The following is a 22,175-nucleotide window of genomic DNA, read 5'->3' as shown; positions in this document are numbered from 1 at the left end:
ACTTACTTAGCAATCACTAAATGAAATGAGTAAGTAACAGACACGGATGACTGTTGGCACCGTGTTCGACAACATTACGTTGCTAGGCAGTGGGCGTGGCGTGCGGTTGCCATGTATCTACGTCACAATTCCACCTGCCGTCGTACCGCCGCCACACGAGGGCGCCAAGGGGCTGGCAGCCTGTACAAACCCCAATCATCTCAACGTGTTTTTCCTTTTATTTTACACCAAAGTCCGAAGTGTTGCTCGTAATATAATCAATAAACCATAACTTTCGCGAGGTGCCAACAGCGCATCCTTACTCAAACAACGTCACGGGTTTTTTGCAAACAGCTCTGACGGCACGCATGTTCCTATTCATTTTTGACTACACTAGCGGGTTTGAGGCTGCTTAAATGTATTTTCACTGAAGGGGAAGTGGGTGACAGTGCTGTGAAACATTTGACTTATTTTCCAGAATAAAAACGATGAATGGTCTGGACGGAGGAACTCTGCCCCAAATAAGTGCCGACCATAAGCCGCACGGACACCATGACGTCAGCAGCGGAGCACTGAACTAAAACAATCAAGCCTCACTCCCTCTCTCCTGCTCCCCGCCGGGCCGTCTTCCATCCCTCACACTCAGGACACATCGGCTCCACGTAAACGAGAGGTGCTAGCACAGAAGTAGTCGGGCGATTCTCTCCATCGTTGGTTATCGCACGTCGCGACATCTCGATTGTTTGGCCCCTTGTACCGGAACCCTCGCATCCCGCTGGACGTCTCCCCTGGAAGCATGTCTGCCAAGCCGAGTGACGAGCTGGGAGGCTCGGAGGAGAAGTGGTTTGGAGATGATTATGAACGGAACGGCCTCTTCGGCAGCAGCACGCCGTCCGGGTTCGGCGAGCTACGTGACGAATTCGAGCCCATCAGCGGTGATGGGGGGGCGAGCGACCTGGACCGACAATTCAATCAATTTCAAGACGACGTGAAAAGGCCTGCCGTTGCTATGGAAACTGCATCTACAGGTAAAGCGGTCAATTTATATACGTCTGATGTGAACGTCTTAATTACAGGGAGTACCACTCCATCGTGCAGGGGTCGCCCCGAGTGGAGGACCGTGTGAGGGGATCCACACCCCGGGTCGGTGGGGTGCCGGAGCAGGAGCAAGTGGAGCCTTTTGTTGTGGTCCTAGCCTGATGCTCTCTCACACACATACGCACACACTCATGAGATGTAATACACTCTAAAGTTATGTCTAATTGAGAATATGTCGGTGCATGTGGTCATTCGTCTTATTTTCCTTTGAATCGACTCTTGGACGTTTAGCCGATGGAGAGGCTGAATCGTGCGTAGGATAATTCCTGAAAGTTGGACCACGAGGAGGTAGTGTGGTTTAAAACCATCCTGTGTGCTGTGCACCGGCCAATACGCTGCCCGCTTTGTGGACCAGATGTACGCAAATGTCCCCTGAACGGCCCTCAGATAGCAGGACAAAGCCTATGTGTTGGGCATACTAAATTTAAAACCGCCATTTAGCAAAAAGAAAATACAATACAGGCAACATTTGACATGGATTGTCAGTGGAAATAAACAGCTTATTCAAAATGACAACTGTAATTAAGATGTAATTACAACATATGTGCTATTCTTTGGGCTCCCTGTCCATTACTATCTTAATGGATGTTAAGTTAGCGCTGAATAAGGAGGTCCCCGTGTTGTGTGTAGAGGGTCCAGGACCAAAAGTTCTGAGTGGATCAGGGACGTGGTTGTGGATCTAATCAGATACACAGAGTTGTGTTATTGTTTTCGTGGGAGCTCATACTCAAGCGTCTTCCGGTGAGATCCTCACCTTCCTTGGCATGGTTCAGCGTGTGCTTCTATTTTTAATCCTTGTGAAACGGGGCTCGCCATCCGCTCGGAGAGATGAACTGGAGCCCTGCGGTTTATTCAGGGGTCTACTGAAATATTCATGAGATGGTGTTGAAAGCCTCCGCCTCTCGCTCTCTGTCTCTGTCTCTCGCTCTCTCTCTCCGTCTCTCTGTGTTTCTCTGTCTCTCTCCGTCTCCCTCCGTGTCCCTCTGTGTCTCTCTCTGTCTCTCTCTGTATGTCTCTCTCTCTGTCTCCCTTCATTAGTACTCCAAATCTAGCTACACAGCCTCACTTCATCTTCAGTACATCACAACAAAATACAGTCCTGGGGAGAGAATTGTTGTCATGGTTAATTGTATGGGAGGGTAATGAATTGGAAACTCAAAATGTAGCATATGCTCTAATTCCCATTCAACTTCTTGAAATAATCAACAAGGATGTCGTTATACTGTAGGAGATGGGCCAACTCAACTCATGCATTCAAATGCATTCACACATGCACAGACACACTGATTATGGACCTAGTATATGGGTTAGCATAGTTTAAAGAGAGAAATGGCTGCTCGCATTCCTCCCAGTTGTTGTTGAGGCCTGGCCACTGGGCCAGAGCTGCTGTTCTGTCCCTGGTGGGCCCGAGGGCACTGTCGCGACGCCGCCCTGTGTGGCAACAGCAGTGGACGGCCGGCCCTTTGAAAGAAGTGCGCTAGTCTGATCAGATCTTTGTCAAGGACCCTCGGCCCGTGGGCGCAGTCGCAGCAGTTCTGCCATCCCCGGGTTCACCTCACTCTCAGGGTTCACTCACACCCAGTTCAGTCTGGAGCCACTGGGCTAACCAACCAAGGCTAACCACCCAAGGTTAATCAACCTATGGGTCAGTTTTGTGGTGTGGCTATCTCACCAAGGCTAAGCCAGAAGCCCTGACCTTTGGACCTTTGGTCCTCTCCCAATGTGGTTTATCCCAAGTGACTGACCCCAGACCAGTGATGACGGCAATTCAACCCGACTTGAGTTCCAGTCCATGTTGAAGGAAACAGACCTGGCATTGTAGAACCAACAGGAGGCATATATATCTCATTTGTTTTTGTTAGTCCCATCTGTACCCAACCTTTTCAAAGGTTTACATAAGAGAACCCAAAACAACATGTGGAGCACCTACTCCACGCCACTCCACCGTCGCCACATCCTGATCTACTCTGACTCACGGTGCGAGACGCTGGGTGTGAATGACGTGCGTAAGGGGGCTGCGCTCTGTGACATGAACCAACAAGGGTATGGCCCTACAGTACAGAAGCCTGATCGCATTTTAATAATCAGAATCAGTCACTGGTGCCGTTAGTATCGCTTGGTAGATTAATAACACAATAGAGGGCAAAACAGGACCTTGCTGACCAATCAGCGACAGGCAGAGGCGAAGACGATGCATAAAACATCTAGGTCTCTTGTACAGCCAAGCATCAGTGGATGACAACAGGGATGAGACAGCACATTACCTGGCTGGGACGACCTCGTATCTATTACTCAGAGACAGACAGCACTTAGCGGACTGCACAGCCTGGCACAGAGCGCACGCCATTATGGAGAAACCGAGCTCTCTGCTCCTGTTACCGTTCCTCAAGGGGGTGGGGGGGCAAGGTCTTCACTTGCAGACACAGCCAAGGAGATAAAGATGGAGGGAAGAGTGTGGGTGTGGTCGGGCGGTGGGGGAGGAGGGGGGGGGGGGGGGTTTATGTGTGAAGGGTGGATACAATTAGCGGGATGTGATGCGAAGGTCAGCAGTTCAAATCCCCAGCCACAGACTACCAGGGGAAGGAGGCGTTAAAGATGGAGACATATGTTGTTGCCTATGGAATGGGTTCTTAGATTATGGAGGTCCTTAGAAGCATCAAGCCATCTGGTTTGACTGTTTGCTGGCAGTGGGGGCAAAAATGAATACTTGTCTCTAAATGCAGAGCTGAGTCAGTTTGTAAATCTGTCTTTGGCTGTAATGGCTCAGACATAACTGTCAATACAACTGGAGTAATGAAAGAATATATATATATATATATATATATATATATATATATATATATATATATATATATATATATTTGTGCAGCAGTGTGTCTGATATTGCCGGCTGCCAGAGTGACAAGGGAGTCCTCTGAGCACATCCTGTGTGGCCGGCCAGCTGTCTGTTCAGTCATCTTCTCCAGGCACTGGGCACCATGCGGTCGCTCTGATCCAGGAGTAGGTCATTCATGAAGGTCTCGGAGGTAACCAAACCCCAGGTTCATGGAACGACCTTTAGCAGGGCGTCGATCGATTCGTTGTCTTGAAGATTCTTAATAATGGGATATTATGATGTAGCCCCAATGACTGACGTACAAAGCCCCAATGAAAGATGTACACCATGAAGAACTACCTGTTGAACCAAACATGGTACGTAATAAAGTTCCCCCAAATTTCCCACCCTACACACGTTTTATATCTTGTGTTGAATTTAATTCAATGCATTATTTGAGTGGATGAGTCTGTCTGCGTGTCTAGTGCTTTGAAAGGGAGTAGTGACCCTAAGACAATCTTTTGGCAGCTGTGAGCCAAAGCAGCCAGCTTTGCTCCCAAAGTCTGGAGTAGGATGTCTAGCCCTCCATCCATCCGTCCATCTACCCGCCAATCAATCCACAAAGCAAAGAGCATAAAATCCATACAATGGAATGGGGGTACCAAAGCAGACACGTGCTGGACTGAATGCGAACGAAGGACATGATTAGCATTTATTCTATAGGCTTCAAAGGGACTGCATTGATTTTGCTATGTTCTAAAACTGGAGCAACAATAGTCTCACGTGGCCTTGGGGCTTCGCTGTGCCTTAAATAGGCTGAATGCACCACCACAATTTTCTTACAGTAATTGTATGCTATGGATCAATGGTGTTCCTGGCAATTGTCCCTCTCTCCCCCTCCCCTCTGTGTTGCTCAGGGATTTATTGAGCTCTGAGTGTATCTTCGATATGCATCTTCCTTTTGAGTGACATTGAGTTCAAAGTATTTGAGTTAAAAACCTTGGAAGTAATATTACAGTGTTACAAACAGATCTGTTGCTGTACATATTGTATGAAACTTAACCACTTAACAAACCTGGCCAAAGGGAAGTTTGTTAATTGCTGGGAAGAGAAAATCTGATGACAGCATCAGAGCATAATTGGTTAGTAGTAAAGTAACCTTGTTTCTCAAAAAGATGCAACTCTTAAAGGTGACAACAGTTAAGCTACAGATGTCACATATACACCAATATAGCATAGTAGATAGTCTATATAGTTGAGAGTTTTGTGTAGGCCCATAGAACGTAGATATGGGCCAAGTCCATGCAGAATATGGTGGTTGGAAAGGGAGGAGGAGAAGGAAGAGCTGTAGCCAGCTGTGCAGACAGCAGCTCCTGTCCAGGGCTCCACATGGTCTGCTTTACATATTTGTGAGATAGTAAGTAAATAAAGTTACACCTCTGATCCTCTGCTGGAAGTAGAGCATTTCTGTAGATTCAATAGTTGTTTTAAGTACAGAGATATACAGTAGCTTTAAACTGCATCGCAACACATGCATTGTTTCTCCAACGTCTCCCATGGACTACAACAGGGTCTGCTAGCAGTGAGTTGCTAACTTGCTATGCAAACTAGCAAGCTACCATGCTACTTAGCCAGGGTAGAGGTTGATGGCTTTTAGTTTCAACCTAACTCTATCACTACTTTGCAGAGATTGCATTTGCCTGCCACAAATTTAGACTGAATGAGTTGAATTGCTATCTTTTCTTTTCTTCCTGTTGCTACTTTCAGTTATTTGATTATTGGTCAATTCACATGGGAAGCAGATGCATTGATTATCTGATCAATAACTGTGTGGTATATGAACTACTGTTCATGGCGTTCTCCCAGCGCCACAGTGCTCAGATTTCATAGCTGCTGCATGCTCTTTTCACTACTGTAGTTCTTTAAAAACTGTCTCCTCTCACATTTTTTCGCCCCCTGCCTGATAATTAGAGGCCCATGCCTGGCATAGCAGAGACTGTCAGAGCGCATTAATTTATGAGCTGCCCTGGCAGTGTGTAGGACAACAATGGGAATGCCCCTTCACCATGCCAGCAGCCATCGGGGCCATTTCGGTTTACTCAACCCTCTGTTCTCTCTTCACATGATTGTTATGTGGCAAAACAATGTAAGCTGTGAATTCCTATTTTGTCGCATGCAGTCGTGTCTAGAGAGGGGTAGAGAAGGCTTGTGTTGCGGCCTTGTGGGATTCTCTCTCTGCCCTTCAAGCCGATTCAGCAGGCTGGCTGGGTGGAGCCTCTCCTAGAAGCTCTTCCCCTCCGCTGCTCAATCTGAAGGGTGGAGCCCCTCCTAGGAGCTCCTCCCCTTTGCTGCTTCTGGGTGGAGGCCCTCCTAGAAGCTCCTCCCCTCTGCTGCTTTAGCAGTCTGAAGGGTGGAGCCCCTCCTAGGAGCTCCTCCCCTTTGCTGTTTCTGGGTGGAGGCCCTCCTAGAAGCTCCTCCCCTTCGCTGTTTCTGGGTGGAGTCGCTCCTAGAAGCTCCTCCCCTTCACTGCTTCTGGGTGGAGTCGCCCCTATGAGCTCCTCCCCTTTACTGTTTCTGGGTGGAGTCGCTCGTAGAAGCTCCTCCCCTTCACTGTTTCTGGGTGGAGACCCTCCTAGAAGCTCCTCCCCTTCGCTAACAGCAGATAAGGATCCACCCTTGTCATTCACCCGTGTTCCTCTGGCGAGGTTAACCCAGCGACCACAGTCAGTCACACAGAAGGCCGGTTGCTATAAAAACACGGGATGGATGTTTGTCCTCCAGTTGGTTTTCAAGGGCGCTGTTTAATAACCCAGGGCGCTACTAAACTCTTCACAGGGCATGTGCCCCCTACTGTGATCCGAGCTGATGCTCTGTTGTCAGTGTGATGCCTGATGGCACCTACACCATGGCCACTCTGTAAGAGGATTATATCAGTTTATATCAGAGGTTTCTGCTTGTGGGTCGACTAGCCCGCGCCGGGACGCTGCTCCACACAACCTGGCTGGACAGACCTCTCGCTGAGGAAGGAGGGATGACAACACTAGGGGCTGCACAGAGGAGAGGGTCTGAGCATAAAAGGCAGACTCAAAGCTCAAGGGCACAGACAATGGTTGCTTGGCTTCTTCATCGTCTTACTGCCTCTTTCTTTTTTTTTGTGCTAACATGTTATGTCACCAGCACTCCCCTGTGTCCTGGCTGTGTTGGTGCCATTTCACCGCAGTATGATGTATCCTTTATGACCACACTCAGCAGCCCAGAGAGGACTGGGGGGGAGAGAGGAAGGGGGGAGGGATGGAAAAGGGCGGGGCGGGGTGAAGGGGGGGGGGTCAGGAAGAGATTGGACATCCTAATCCGAAGTGCTCCTCTGTCACTCCACAACCCCCCCTTCCTCTTGAGTAAGTGAATGGAGATGATTTCTATTTTTAATTCCTCTGCTTCCCAGCAAGCCATGTACAGCTGGATCAGAACCCCCCACCCCCCCCCCCCTCCCAGAGCTTGGGAGGGGGGGGGGGGAGCAGGGAGGAAAAACACAGTGTCAGATAAGAAATACACTCTCCTCCTATATGCTATACTGGGTCTGGAAGGGCTGTCCGACGCAGGTCGCCAAGTTCAGACACAGCAGATCTCCACCTCCCTGCTTCCTTCTGTCAGAGATCGCTAAAATACTGACCTGGCGTCATCTAAAAATACACAGAATGAAAACAATGATCTCTCACTCTGGAACAGTATAAAGTGAACTCAGAACAAGTACTACAATAAACTATAACAATCCACTCTCACGCAAGGAGTCTGCAGCTTCAGCAGGGAAGGGCCAGTTATGTTCTGTCATTTGTCACTGGCGTTACGATCTTCTGACTGCTCCACCATTGGTTCATGCATGCCGTGTTCGAGCTCAGTAGAAGAAGGTTCATAAGACATCCTGTGCATGATTTGGACTGGCACCACACCAATGCCTCAATGTTTAGGCACATTGCCAGACAATATACACAGACACGCATGCACGCACACACGCATGCACACACAGAGAAAATGATTGCACCTTGCATACAGTATTACATTGTGTATATGGTTGTTTATCTATTCATTTATTCTATTCATTGTGTATATTTTGTTGTATGAATACAATAACAACTATATACTCTTGACATAAGACATTATTTAAAGTGCCATATATCTAGGTTATGTTGTGTTTTAGCAAGGGGAAAGAGAGAAAGGTAGAATCCCTTCTGAAGAGTGCACCATTCATCCCCCTGCTGTTTGAAAGATGTAAAGACAATTTGCATTCAACTTCTTTTTACAATGAGTTTAACTGAATTTGTAATAAAGGAATATATATTTTATCAGGTGAAATACATATTTGATCATTTAAAAAAAGTCAGATATTATCAGTGAATCATACGTTCCATAATGCCTATTTGAATTTAAGGCAGGCAGCGTCTGTTCTTCCCTGGGTCCTAATGAGCCCGGGTCTGTCAGGCCCCAGCTGGAGCCCTGATGCAGCATGGCAGCACATGGGGGTTGTGGTACTGAGGGATGAGGAACCACATCAGGGTCGCTTCTCAGCAGCCCACTCTTGGTGTGAACTCCTGTCCATCTATCATCCTTCGCGATAGTATTCAGTAGTCCTGTATTTTTTTACATCAATAATGTAATCAGGACTAAGTGCTCTAGCCTAGCCCAATGCTAATCCTTTATTTGGGCACGCTGGATGCTAGTTTGCGACTTGCATACGTATTTCAGACGAAATGCAAAACAGACAACAGGTCAAAGAAAACTATGTTTAGCGTATACGTCTGTTCCCATTGTAGTCTGCACGTACAACGACCGGTGAAAAAAACACACAGACACACAAGCACTGTTAGGGTTTTGTGTGATGGAGAACCAGACACGGTGATCTCTTTCTGACAGTTTAAACCTACATGCCCAGGCCTGGCACTGTGGTCTTTTAGGGGGGAGGGTTCCAAACAATCAGCCTTTGTCCAGCATGGGGGCACAAGACCTCTCTGTTGCTTCTGCCTCAGTGATCCGCACCTCCCTCCCCGAATCCCCCTGATCTCTCGGTGCCTCCGGCTGTCCTCGTTATCAAACCGTTCGCTCTCAGGCTGATTTCGTCCTAGCCATGTGACGCTGGCCAGACACTGGTGTTGTTCTGTCTGGATTCCATCCCTCACCCCCTGGTTTATTGACACAATAAACAGGCACTCCTTGTGGTGTGCACGCCTCGTGAGATCTTAATGCACTTTGTCCTGAAGGAAATGGCTTTTAACAATACAGCTGGCAGGAGGAGACGGTGCATGCTTTTACACCCATACAAAGGTTCAGGGGGATTCTTGATCCCTTTCTCACCGGGCTTCATAGCCTCATGCAATAGAGAGCAACAATGGTTAGGCTAAAGGTTGAAACCTTGTTCAATCATAGTTCCTCGTTCAACACTAAGGCAGATTGGACTGTTCTTATTCTGCTTTCTTTTTTTATTTTCTTGTATTTTGTATTGTAAATTAAAATATGTAACATTCAACGCCCTGTGCATCATGCTGATAAACATCATTGATCTTGCACGGCGTCGTTGGTAACCGTTGGTAACCCACCCCTTCTTGTCTGCACCGCCTTTTTGTCCGTGCAGATGACCTCATGTCTGGGCTGTTCAGGAAGCCCATGAGCGACGACGGAGACCTTTACACGTCACTGCTGTCCAATCAGAACTTCCCCACAAGCCAGGAGGCCTCCTACCTCTCAGAGGAGCTGAAGCCCAGCAAGACCTCCCCCACCTCGTCCTCACACCTCCAGTTCTCCACCTCCTCCACCACCTCCTCCAAGACCGTCTCCTACGGGGAGGAGGACCTGCCCAGGTCCCTGCTGGGCTCAGACAAGACGGAGTCCTACAACTACATGGACATCAGCCATGGGGATGAGCTGCTGACGGGCCAGCGGCCCGACCCCCTGGCCAGCCTGATGGACACCAAGGTGTCCTCCACGTCCGGACACGACTCTCTGGGGGGCTACATGGACCAGATCCCTGGGAGGGACGCAGACCAGGACCAGGACCAGGATGAGGAGGAGGAGGAGGAAGACGAGGAGGAGGAGGAGGACGAGAACCTGGGCCCCGCGTGCGACTCCCACCTCTTCCCCTACGTGGAGGAGCCGTCCGACGAGGAGATGTCAGACTACCGCTCCTACCGGAACCTGGGGGGCACCTCCGAGACGGCCAGCCCCGTGAAGATCACCCTGACCCAGTCCCAGACCCCCACCGCCGAGCCCGAGAGCCAGCCGCCGCCACGCTCCTCACCGCTCGGCGGGCCGGACCGCGAGAACGTCCTGAGCGTGGGCATGCAGGGGGTTCCCACGGTGACACTGTCGGAGCCCGAGGACGACAGCCCGGCGTCCACGCCCAGCCCGTCCCCCACAGGCACACGCACGCACGCATGCACATGCACACTCGTACCTGCAGCTACACAGCCTGTTCTGTCTTCTGATCATTTCCCTTTATAACATCCTCTTCTCTTCTCCATTCTTCCCCCCACTGCAGATCCAGATTTCCCTTCACACGAGATGTACAACACCAACACAGTGAAACGGGCGCCGTCCAAGAGCAGTCCGGCCCCCAAGGGCCCCAGCAAGGAGCCGGGGGCCAGCAGCAATGAGTCCGGGGACTCTGAGATAGAGCTGGTGTCCGAGGACCCCGCCCCCCGGGGCCAGACCTCCCCCGGCACCAACACCAGCAGTGGCCCCTTCCCCCCGCCTCCCGTCACCAAGAGCCCCGTGGCCCCGCTCGGCAACCCCTTCGACGCCCCGCCGGTCGCCAAGGGCGCGGCCGGCAACCAGGGCGCGGCCGGCGCCTACAGCATCCTGAGGGAGGAGCGTGAGGCGGAACTGGACAGCGAGCTCTTCATCGAGTCCGCGTCCGAGGAGAGCCCCAAGAGGGAGCAGGGCGCGGCCGGTCCCAAGCAGGCCACCAACGTCCTGTCTCCCCTGGTGCCCAGTGCCGCTGCCGCCGCCGCCGCCACCAGCCGCCGCCGCCGCCGCCGCCGCCGCCGCCGCCGCCGCTGCCCCCCCTGCCCGCGCCCCCCTGGAGGAGAAGCCCTACGCCGGGCCCCCGGTCCAGGCGCCCTGCGCAGGCGGCGAGGCAGGGCAGGCGTTGGCGCCGAAGACCCCCGAGGAGGAGCGGCCCAGCAAGCCCAAGCCCCCCATGGCCGCCGTGCCCCCTGAGGTGCGCTCTGCAGAGAAGCCCCCCCCCCAGGAGGACATGGGGAGCCAGAAGACGGGCGGCGGCGGCGGCGAGGTCAAGGGGGACCTGGGGGGGCCGACCGGAACCGTCTTCCTACAGAACTTTGACAAGCAGAAAGGTTGGTCCCGCTTGTTAGGATACGCAGACAGAACCCTGTGACCGCCGAGTCTGGTGGAAGGGTTTCCCTGTTGCAGGCTATTGTTTTCTTTCTGACTAGTTTGGCGTAATTCTGCTATTTCATATCATCGTTTTTGTACTGATTAACCTTCCTGCCACGAGCAGTACTGTGTTTATATATATTCTCTGACTAGTACTCGTCTGAACAAGAAAGCTAGTTTTCCTCCGCGAGGGGGACTCTGATTACATCCACCTTCCTGAATGTTTAAGGAGCTGCGTGGTGTGGTGTGGTGTTTCCTTGTGTAGCTGCCAGGAAAGCCAGGAAACGAGAGGTGGTTGCCTCTAGCGACTGGCTGGCTGGCTGGCCTCCTCCCTGTGTGTCTGGCTGCCGGCTGCTTCCTGCATTGTGTTCCATTGTCTGCCTCCCTCTGCTGGTTCACATCATAATAGACTCAGCCACACCTCCCTACACTCAGCATGGCAATGGACACAAAAGCTGAAATCAACTTCTAGCTGATTAATCATGGCTGTTGCTGCTAAAGGGCGTGGCCCCAAGAACTGGGAGTAGTTTTCAAGAACACAATCAGAACTCAACCGACACCCTGTTGTCATGTGACTGCCATGTTGACTCACACTCAGCTGATGTTATTTCAGTTTAGTCCCACCAGTAGGTAGTTGTAATCTTTTGTCTACATCTATCTGCCCACCCTGGCCTGGTAAACAGGAAGCTATTGGCTGTTCCCTGACCTGGTAAACAGGAGGCTATTGGCTGTTCCCTGACCTGGTAAACAGGAGGCTATTGGCTGTTCTCTCCCTGACCTGGTAAACAGGAGGCTATTGGCTGTTCCCTGACCTGGTAAACAGGAGGTTATTGGCTGTTCCCTCCCTGACCTGGTAAACAGGAGGCTATTGGCTGTTCCCTGACCTGGTAAACAGGAGGCTATTGGCTGTTCTCTCCCTGATCTGGTAAACAGGAGGCTATTGGCTGTTCCTGATCTGGTAAACAGGAGGCTATTGGCTGTTCCCTGATCTGGTAAACAGGAGGCTATTGGCTGTTCCCTCCCTGACCTGGTAAACAGGAGGCTATTGGCTGTTCCCTGACCTGGTAAACATGAGGCTATTGGCTGTTCCCTCCCTGACCTGGTAAACAGGAGGCTATTGGCTGTTCCCTCCCTGGCCTGGTAAACAGTAGGCTTACATAATCCTCATCATGTCAGAACTGGGGCAGTGTTCAGACTGAGAGGCTTAGCGTGGTGATTCTGACCGGGGCAGTGGTCGCCATGGAGATCACATTAGATAGAGAGAGAGGGGTTTGTTTTGGTTTGCAGTGGTCAGCACAGACGCCTGCATTAATCTCTTGGGTTTATGAGCTGTGTGTGTTGTAATGCTGGTCGACTAACCGGGGGTCCCCACTGCAGAGTGCATAAACGGTGTGCGACATAGGGGTCTTCAAGGATAAGGGGTAAAACCTTTTACCCCTGGTGTTTTGTTTGCTTAACGGCGAGTGAGCTTCTGGATATTTCTGAAAAGCGGGTCAATGTCTGTCTGTTGTAGGCCATGGCGTGGTTTTCACCACTAGAGGGCGCCATGCACCACCTTTATCGTCTCTTCGCACAGCCGCTGCTGTAGCGGGGGATTAGAAGACGTCATGTACCAGCGGGCCTGTGCCCTTCCCCGACAGTTACCATGGCAACAGAGGCAGGAGCGCATGCTCAGAGGCAATTGGTCTTTTTTGGTCTGTAATGCTGGCTATTGCCAATGAGTCTTGTCAATGTTGCGTTTCGGTGGAAGGAGGGGCTGTCTGCAGGATGGGGTGGGGGGGGACTGGAGAGGAAAGATTCAGTGCCTAATGTCAGGCTAGACACTGAATATTATCGCATGCTGATTGTTTACCGAGATGAGAGAGACTGTCGCCATGGAGACCAGTCTACTCTTTAAACATCCAGCATTTCACGTGTTGGCTATTTTTACAAGAGTGCTATTTTGAATTGCAAATGCATTGTGTGGGCATGTCGAGGAAACATACATTTCCTCCAGGCAACACACACACACACACACACACACACACACACACAACGGGACCTTTTGTGGCGTACATATATTAATTATTAAACATCAGGCACTCCGGCCTCTGTCGGGGGGGTCTCTGGGAATAGCTGCTAGCTGGTGACACCGCTGCTAGATAGCTACTCCGCCGTGCACGTCTCCTGATTGTTTTCCAGAACCTTCCAACACCACGTCGTCTCTATGCTCGAACTACACCATCCCCAGGACAACGCCACCTCTGCTGGCAGCATGAGCACTGTGCAGTAAACCAGAGCCCTTCAGAGCTGCGGTTTAAACAAGAGCCTTCGCTGCCTGCATTAGCACTGTGCAGTAAACCAGAGCCGTTCAGAGACCCGGTTCAGAGACCCGGTTCAGAGACCCGGTTCAGCACGAGCCTGCTGGTTCTGGGGTCAGAGCCCTACGGTGACTCGACGTTTTATCAAAGGTATATTATTTAATGACATTAAACAGATCAAGGTACATTGAATGCTCGGAACAGATCACACGCCACAAAGAGAGTCATGGCAATTACATGGAAGCACATCTGCCTGCTTAGACGTCTCATCAGAGAGGAGGGGTTAACCCTTCTGCTGCCAGACCGTCCCACCACTAGCACTGGGCTTTGAAGCTCTGTTGGGACTTTTATTTTGAAAATGTTATTCACACATGCACATGCACACACATGGTCTATCCCACCAAATCCCCTAGGCTCCTCATCATTGCATGACTGACTGCGGAAGCTTCTCTGCGTTGGTGTTTACAATTTGTTTCACACACACGCAGACCCACGGCCGCAGCCTCCCTCTCTCTCTCTCTTTCTCTCCATCTCTCTCTCTCTCTCCATCTCTCATCCTTCTGTTCCGGCCATTCGTTGATCCTGAGCATCGCTCCGTGTTTTGGGTGAGCCAGCAGAACCTTGGAAACAGAGACTTCCACCCCCCTTCCCCATCGCTCTCTCTCTCTCTCGCTCTCTCTCTCTCTCTCTCTGTCTCTAGCTCGCTCTCCCCCTCACTCTCTCCTCCCCCCCCCCCCATCCCCCCTCCTTTTTTCTATCTGTCATCTGAACGCTGCCGCTGCCGTCTTGCAGCCAGCCATTCATGCCTCGGTGGGACCAGCGTGCGTGAGTCAGTGCTACGAGAAGAGAGGGAGACAAAGCAGAGAGCGGAGGACATAAAGAGGGAGAGCAGAGCTAGAGGACAGAGAGAACAGTGCTCATTTGACTGACCACCAGCATGCAGGCCGCTGCAGACCCAGTGTCCCAGAAGGAGTGCTCCTGGAGCGGGTGGAAAGGCCAGGGTACTTCACCGTTTATACCCGATTTCATTCGCTATTTTCTTTCAGTTTTTGACGTTTTCATTTGTTTCGCCTGTCCGTATTTGCGTTTCGTCACGCCGTGCATGCGCTGCCTTAATACGCCTCTTCTGCAGGATGATGCTGCGTTTGTTTGTGTGTGCATGTGTGTGTTTGTGTGTGTGTGTGTGTGTGTGTGTGTGTGTGTGTGTGTACGTATGTGTTTGTGCCTTTTACCTGCAGATAAATTGAACAGTGATTATGTTGGTTGAAAAGTGGGTTGATGTCGTCTTCAACAATGCTAAATATCCTGCATAGAGAATAAAATGATGGCTGGATTTAGCTTTGCTAAAGGTGTGTGTGTGTGTGTGTGTGTGTGTGTGTGTGCGCGGGGACAAAGAGGATTTTTTGGGAGGGGGCGGGGGGGTATGTCTGTGAGGTGTCTGCGAGCATATCAGCAGATGCATGTGTGTTCATCAGAGGGCTGCGTCTGTTTCATGTCCGTTACAATGTGACAGCCGGCGTTGAGGCAGGGCGTGTCATTGCCCCCCCCCCCCCCCCCGGTCTAGTGCCCTGCGGGGGTGCCGGTCTTAGCGTAGGCTGGTCTATTTTTCTCTCTTTCTCTTTTTTTCCTTTGATAGAAAGGCTCTCGGAGCATTTGAGCAGCGCTGACAGACTTGTCTCCGTGGTAACCAGGACGCACCCATTCTGATTGCATCAGTGCTCTCTCTCTCTCCCTCCCTCGCTCGCTCGTGTCCCTCTGGCCGGGGGCCGCCATGGCACCTTGCGGTGCAGGGCCATGCGCTGCGTCCGGCCATCTGTCTCCGTCCACCTGTCTGCCCAGTCCCTCGCTGGCCGCTGGATGACCGGAGGGAGGAGAACGGCGTCCCTGCGCTCCCCGGTTTGTGTTGTCAGGCCCCGGCGCTGGTGTTTGCTTGTAGGGTTTTGTGGTTGAGGCGAGGATGGAAATGCAGAGCAGGATGACTTAATGACGACAGCAAGCGCAGGTGCTGAGAGATGCGCAGGCCGGACGGAGAGCCTCACTGACACACAATGTGTGCGTTTGAGTCTGTGTGCTATGGGATGTGAGGCCAGAGGGGGTCCGTAGAGAGCTGAATCATCCCCGGTATGAATCAGTGCTTACGGTCATCAGTGGGGGGGGGGGGGGGGGGGTGGGAGACGATAGTCAATACGGGGTTCTGTCCGTTTGAGTTTGTCCCGAGGCCCACGCTGCAGAGTTGGCACGCTGTGTGTGATGCGACGATGGCCTCAGATCTGCACTGCTCTGTGTTTTCTGAGTCTGAAATACAGTGGGCCACACAGGCACTTCTCCTGCCCAACATGGCCACCCTATAAACAACCCACGGACACGAGCCTCCACTCTGCTACCTGAAATGTGCTGAGTTATCCTAGGGTGAAGCTAGGATAACTAGCGGTGGTACCCCACCCTGTGGCCCCGGGGCTGTGGTTCTGTGGCTAAGAGGCTAGTTGCAGTTAGCCCATGAAGCCCACTCAGGTGTCTGTGTTTCAGGCACTGAAGTCTCACCAGCCCTGATGCTGGTTTGGGTTTCACGTGTCAAGGTAACCTGTGAGCGGCTAGCATGGTTATTGTCCCATTGTGTTCACCGTTAAGGGAGTGGCTGGTGTGTGTGTGTGTGTGTGCTGGGGGGTTGGGAGGGGGGGGGGGCAGGCAGGCACAGTGTTTTGTGCTTCCTAGTCCCCGAGATTCAGAGTACATGAGCGCCCTTGCAGTTCCCAAAGGAATACTACACCCCTCCCCTCCCACTCCATCTTGCTCTCTCAGCCCCTCCCTCTCTCTCTCTCTCTCTCTCTCTCTCTCTGCATCTCCATCTCTGTTAGTGGGGGATAGAAAATGGAGCACGGTAACTATGGTAACTGCATCAGCAGGCAGGTGCTCGCAAGATCCGTTGCGGCCGCAAGCGAGAGAAGAAAGCGTGTTTGTATAAATGCCGTTGTCATCGCTCTCATCTCGGCCATCTTTAGTCGTCCCCTGCTCAGATGTGCAGGAGCCAGCATCTGTTACACATTCAGATGACCAATGATGATCAATAATGAACACATGTAGAGCTGGTGGAGGGAGACTGCTCTCCACCATTTTGAACACACTGGAGGCGTTACGTTAGTCTCTGCCTGCCTGCCTTTGTCTCGTCCACAGGGCTGAGCCAGGGAATGAAGGCTCTCTGGCAGGGAGTGTGTGTGTGCGCATGTGCGTGTGTGTGTGTGTGTGTGTGTGTGTGTGTGTGTGTGTGTGTGTGTGTGTGTGTGTGCGTGTGCGTGTGTGAGTGTCGACACTGGGTTATATTTTTGTTCTTTGGCAACCGCTCCCTTCAGCCCTCCCTTTCCCTCCTCCTACCAACCCCACCACCCCCCGCCCCCTCCCAGCTCAGGGGGCCTATGATTGGCCGATGCGCGGGGAGGCCCCTCCCCTCCAGCGGGAGAGGAGGCCTGCATGCGCTCCTTTTGTCTGTGCATAAAGCAGCTGCCTCTCTGCCTGTTCAGCCATGGGAGCCGCAGGTCAGTACCGCTCTTCCGCTTCTCTCTCATGTTCCGTGTGTCTGCAACGTGCCGCACACCAAGCCAGCGTTCAGCCGCCACGGGCAGCGCCGTGCCATCCAGCAGGACCACCTTGCAGCCCTGTCTGTCTATCTGTCTCTCTCTCTCTCTCTGTCATGGCTGTCCTGTTCGCTCTGTTCGTTGTTGCAGCTGCTGGTAGTGTGTGTGTGTGTGTGTGTGTGTGTGTGTGTGTGCATCTGCACTGTGTTTATCTATACAGAGTGTGTAGTCTTGTAGGTTTTCTGGTTAGTGTCTCAAATCGAAACGTTATTCTTCTCGTCACCGGGGTGAGGACGGGGTGAGAATCCTCCTGACGGCTCAACAGGAGACCAGGATCTGACCCATCTTCTCCTTCTCATGGGGGGGGCGGGGGGGGAGGGCCTTAGATAAATGTCATCATTAGCCATTCTGTCGTGTATAGGAATGGCTCCAGTCAGGGTATAGGAATGAGTGGTTGGTCGAGCGTTGATCCAGCAGCCGGTCACACCGCGTCCCCTCGGTTGCTTCAGTTGCCTTTTGGCTTCCATCACCGGCTGGAAAGTAAAGATGGCTGTGATCACTATGCCGCGCACAGCGCTCCACGGCTAAAATTAGAGCGGGCTAGCAGGCAGACAATCACGATGGGGCCGAGGAAGGCAGCGAGGAGGGCACCCAGGGGACCGTAGCAATTTACTACTGGCCAGGAAGACACGCTTCCTCTTCTCCTTCCACCTAATTAGCGCTCGTGATTTCCAGGTGTCAACAGAAACGGGGGGGCGGGGGGGGAATGTTTTGAATGAAGGAATTTCCTCGAGGATGATGGAGGGAGGGACACGTGCTGGTTCAGCAGAGATCACCCCCCCCCCACGCCCCATCGTGTCTGCAGACAGTTGTCATGGAAACCAGCCTGTGGCCGTAACACACAACACGGTGTCCACCACGGGCTGTGGCGGTGCGCTGGGCCGGTCCCGCCACGGGGCTCCGTCTGGGCCGTGGGGGCTCAGCTTTGTCTCCACGGCTTCAGGACTCCCTGAGATAAAGCCAGCATGACGTGGCAGGCAACGATCCAATGTTTTTTTTTAAAGGGATGGCTGAACACCTGTTGGGTCGGATGATTTGATCGGCAGCCGTCACTACATCACACAAGAAGGGAGGGAAAGAGGCAAGTCCCTGCTTCTGTACGACAGGTGATTTAGGTTACGGTCACCTGGGTCACAGCGGTCTGGGGCTGATCCTCGTCATCCTTCGGGCTAACGGTGGTGCTGGTCAGAGCTAGGTCACATTGAGCCGTTATCTGGTCCCTGCTGATAGCGCCGCTATTTCTGCCAGCTTCCTCAGAGAACCACAAGTCAATCATTGACTTCCCTGCCGCATCGGGCACGCTTTCACAGGTGTGAGTGAGTGTGTGTGTGTTTGGGAGCTTGCCAGGTGTTCACCCCTGCCGATAACCCTCCACCGAACCGATAAGAACTTGCAGCTGTCTTGTTTGCTCCTGTTTGTATGCTAAAATATTTTCCACTAACAAGCCGTTAGCGCAGCGCTTAAGGTCCTGCTAAGACCGCTCTAAACATAGCACGGAGCCAGGAGGCTATTTAAAAGTTCTCTGTTTGACACCTTCACACCATTCTCCCATCAGCGCGTCTCGATGGCAGAGCTGGGTTTGGAAGCTGGGTTACCATGGACACATGACCGATGCAAAGCTGGGTTATAAAGGTCACATGGTACAGAGCTGGGTTAGGATGCTGGGTTACCATGGTCACATGACCGATGCAGAGCTGGGTTAGGAAGCTGGGTTATCATGGTCACATGACAGCCAGCCCGTCTCCCAGGACATCGGTTGCTGAGCAGCCTCCACATGTTTGACCCAGATGTGTGTGTCGAGTGGTGCAGAGCGGCCTAATCCAGTTAGGAAGTGCTCGGGCCTAGTTCTGGCAGCTCGGCTGGTGGCGGGGAGGGGGGGAAGACAGCCGAGGGGGGCTAGGGTGTCTGTCGTTGTCGTTGGGGCGTGGGGCGCTAACCCTGACCTCTCCCTGTCCTGCAGCCGTCGACCTGCTCTACTGGAGGAACGTGAAGCAGTCGGGGGGCGTGTTCAGCAGCGTGCTGCTGCTGCTCTTCTCCCTGACGCAGTTCAGCGTGGTCAGCGTGGGCGCCTACCTGGCCCTGGCCGCCCTCAGCGCCACCATCAGCTTCCGGATCTACAAGTCCGTCCTGCAGGCGGTGCAGAAGACCGATGAGGGACATCCCTTCAAGTGAGTGAGGGGCCGGGGGAGGAGGGTTTGGGTTTAAAGTGATGCAACGCTCCAAGTCAAAGTCACCCAAAATGGCCTCTTTCTGATTGGTGGGAATGAGTGTCAGACGAAGTGACGTCACCGGGAACCAATCAGAAATCAGGTTTGCTGTCCCTGTGGTTTTCGTCTCTCTTCTCCCGTGGCGGGATTTCGGAGGTTATCCGAGGATTGTCGCTCAAGGCGTTTCCCTCCCGCTTGTGTTTTCAGATCCTTCCTGGAGGTGGAGATCGCCCTCTCCCAGGATCAGATCGGGAAATATGCCGACAAGATCATGCTGTACAGCAACACCTGCATGAAGGAGCTGCGCCGCCTGTTCCTGGTGCAGGACCTGGTGGACTCCCTGAAGGTAGGCTCCTTGCTCCGGCCTCCACGCCCTGACCCGCCCCACGTGGGCTATGGGCTTACAGTTACATTAAGGGCCATTTAGCAGACACTTTTATCCGAAGTGACTTACAATAAGTACATTTGTCAGAAGAAAGAGAAACAATCGCTGTCAGTACAGTAAGGATGTTCATAGAACCAGGTGCCAAGCACTAACAATCGTTAGGTTAACCCATTCCCCGTGTACAAACAACAACAACAAAGATAGCTAGGATAAGACGCTACACGGTGCTAAGTACTATTTTTAAGTGCAAGGAAGTTCAATATACAATAAGTGCGTACATTAAGTACCAGGACGTACAACATACAATAAGTGGGTAAGAGGGGTGTGGGGGGGGGGGGGGGGGTAAGGCTATGCATGTCTTATAATGTAGGAATAACGTGTAACACACAGAGCTTCGCCCAAATAACAATGCTTTTCTCTGTGCCCGGTGTTTCAGTTTGCGGTTCTTATGTGGCTCCTGACCTACGTGGGGGCCCTCTTCAATGGCCTCACGCTGCTCATCTTGGGTGAGGCTCCTGCACACACTCCCTGCTGTGCTCCTATACACTACAAACGAGCCAGTCGTCCAACGCGGTCGCCTGCAGTGCAAACAATCAGCCGCTGTGATCTTTTGTTCTGCACACACGTCACCGAGCCCAATGGAGTCGCTCTTTATGCATACAGCCACACTATATCGTGCGTCATGACCACGATTTGTACACAGTCAGGACTTTACAAGAAAGCTTGAAGACGGTTCTACTGTAGATCAGCTGTGGCTGAAGGTGTTGCTCATTCTGCTCCCTGTGTCTCCCCAGCTGTGATCTGCATGTTCACCATGCCGGTGATCTACGAGAAGCACCAGGTATGAACGTGCTATGTGTCATTAGTCAGCGTGTTATCACCATGACCATGCTGAAAGAAAGCGCTGACCCGTCTTTTCCTCATTCCCCTCTCAGGCCCAGATTGACCAGTACGTGGGCCTCATACGCACCCAGGTCAACTCCGTGGTGGGAAAGTAAGTGTTGCTTTTCCACGGATAAACCACAGTTTAAATGACACAGAGCGCTATGAAGATGAGCGTTGTTTTATCAGCGCAAGAACACTCGCTTTAAATATTAACATTTAGGGAATTTAGCAGAGGCCTTAATCCATAGTGATTTACAATAAGTACATTCGTCAGAAGAAGAGACAATATATCGCTGACATCCTTGTACAGTAAGGATGGTCATGGAACCAAGTGCCAAGCACAAGCTAGGTTAACCCATTCCCTGTATACAACAAAGATAGCTAGGATAAGACACTACACAATGCTAAGTAGTATTTTAAAGTGCCAGGACATACAACATACAATAATTGCGTACATTAAGTGCCAGGACGTACAACATACAATAATTGTGTACATTAAGTGCCAGGACGTACAACATACAATAATTGTGTACATTAAGTGCCAGGACGTACAACATACAATAATTGTGTACATTAAGTGTGCCTCATAAAGGACTCGTTTGTGTTTCCCCCCCAGGATCCAGGCTAAGATTCCCGGGGCGAAGCGAAAGGAGGAGTGAAGTGTGTCCCTCGCTGTCCGGTCGAGCCCAGAGATGGCAGCTCGCTGTCGGGGAAAACGCCCAGTCATCATCCGTGGGGCATAGTGCTGTGTCATCATGCTGTTCTCTTAAAAACACGAAAAAACCACCCCCTCTCCCCCCCCCCCCCGTTCTTTAGCGGCTAACGCACTAACACACACACAAACACACACAGTAAGGTAGACGATGTACACGGTTAAAAATACAACAAAAAAAACATTTTCTTTTGTGTTGCTTGTTATGAGGTGCATGAAGTCGAGCCTTGAGTCAATCATATTTGATATATATTTCGTGCAGTTTTTATTACGCTACGATTTTGTTTTGCAGTGCTTACGACTGTAACGGTATGGCACAAAAAAAGCTAAACGCCCAGAATTGTTGTGCTGCTGCCGATGTGAAATACCGCTTCATGCTTGGGAGTCGGCTGGTGGGGTTCTCCGTACGTCAAGAACTTCAGCTACTGAGATGGTTTCCTTTTGGTGTTTTCAAGCACAACCTCATTTAACAATAAGCGTCTTAGATGTGGTAATTGTAGGGTTTTGCTTTTGTATAACCATTAAAAGGAACAATACACAAGCTTATGTTTTAGGTACTGTTGTTCGACGCCCATGAAGACGAGGAGTATCTGGCGATATTTAGCTTGTTTGAATACATGTCCAACTTTGTACTTTGTTCAACTATACTCAATGTAGTTCTTAGACCCCGGACTCCTAACTATTTGCACTTACAGTATGTATTTAATTACAAGATTAAGAAAACAATAAATGTACCTTGATGTATACTGTCTTTTTCTGCTTAACTTAACAAAGGATCCACT

General features: G+C 51.5%; 1 protein-coding gene across 1 annotated transcript; it reads left to right on the top strand.

Annotated features, from left to right (window-relative positions):
- Positions 1–649: 649 nt before the first annotated feature.
- On the top strand, positions 650–22,137 carry rtn1a (reticulon 1a). Its single transcript, XM_084482248.1, is given in 10 exon segments — positions 650–1,007; positions 9,516–10,298; positions 10,419–10,876; positions 10,878–11,235; positions 19,165–19,372; positions 19,619–19,757; positions 20,233–20,302; positions 20,591–20,637; positions 20,732–20,790; positions 21,298–22,137. Coding segments are annotated over 10 exon segments (2,397 nt in total). The 5' UTR covers positions 650–775; the 3' UTR covers positions 21,341–22,137.
- Positions 22,138–22,175: the final 38 nt, after the last annotated feature.

The sequence above is a fragment of the Micromesistius poutassou genome (genome assembly GCF_964030765.1).
Source record: "Micromesistius poutassou genome assembly, chromosome: 17".
Classification (NCBI taxonomy): Eukaryota; Metazoa; Chordata; class Actinopteri; order Gadiformes; family Gadidae; genus Micromesistius; species Micromesistius poutassou.
Note: the sequence above shows the minus strand (reverse complement) of the source record. Positions and strands in the feature narration are given on the sequence as shown.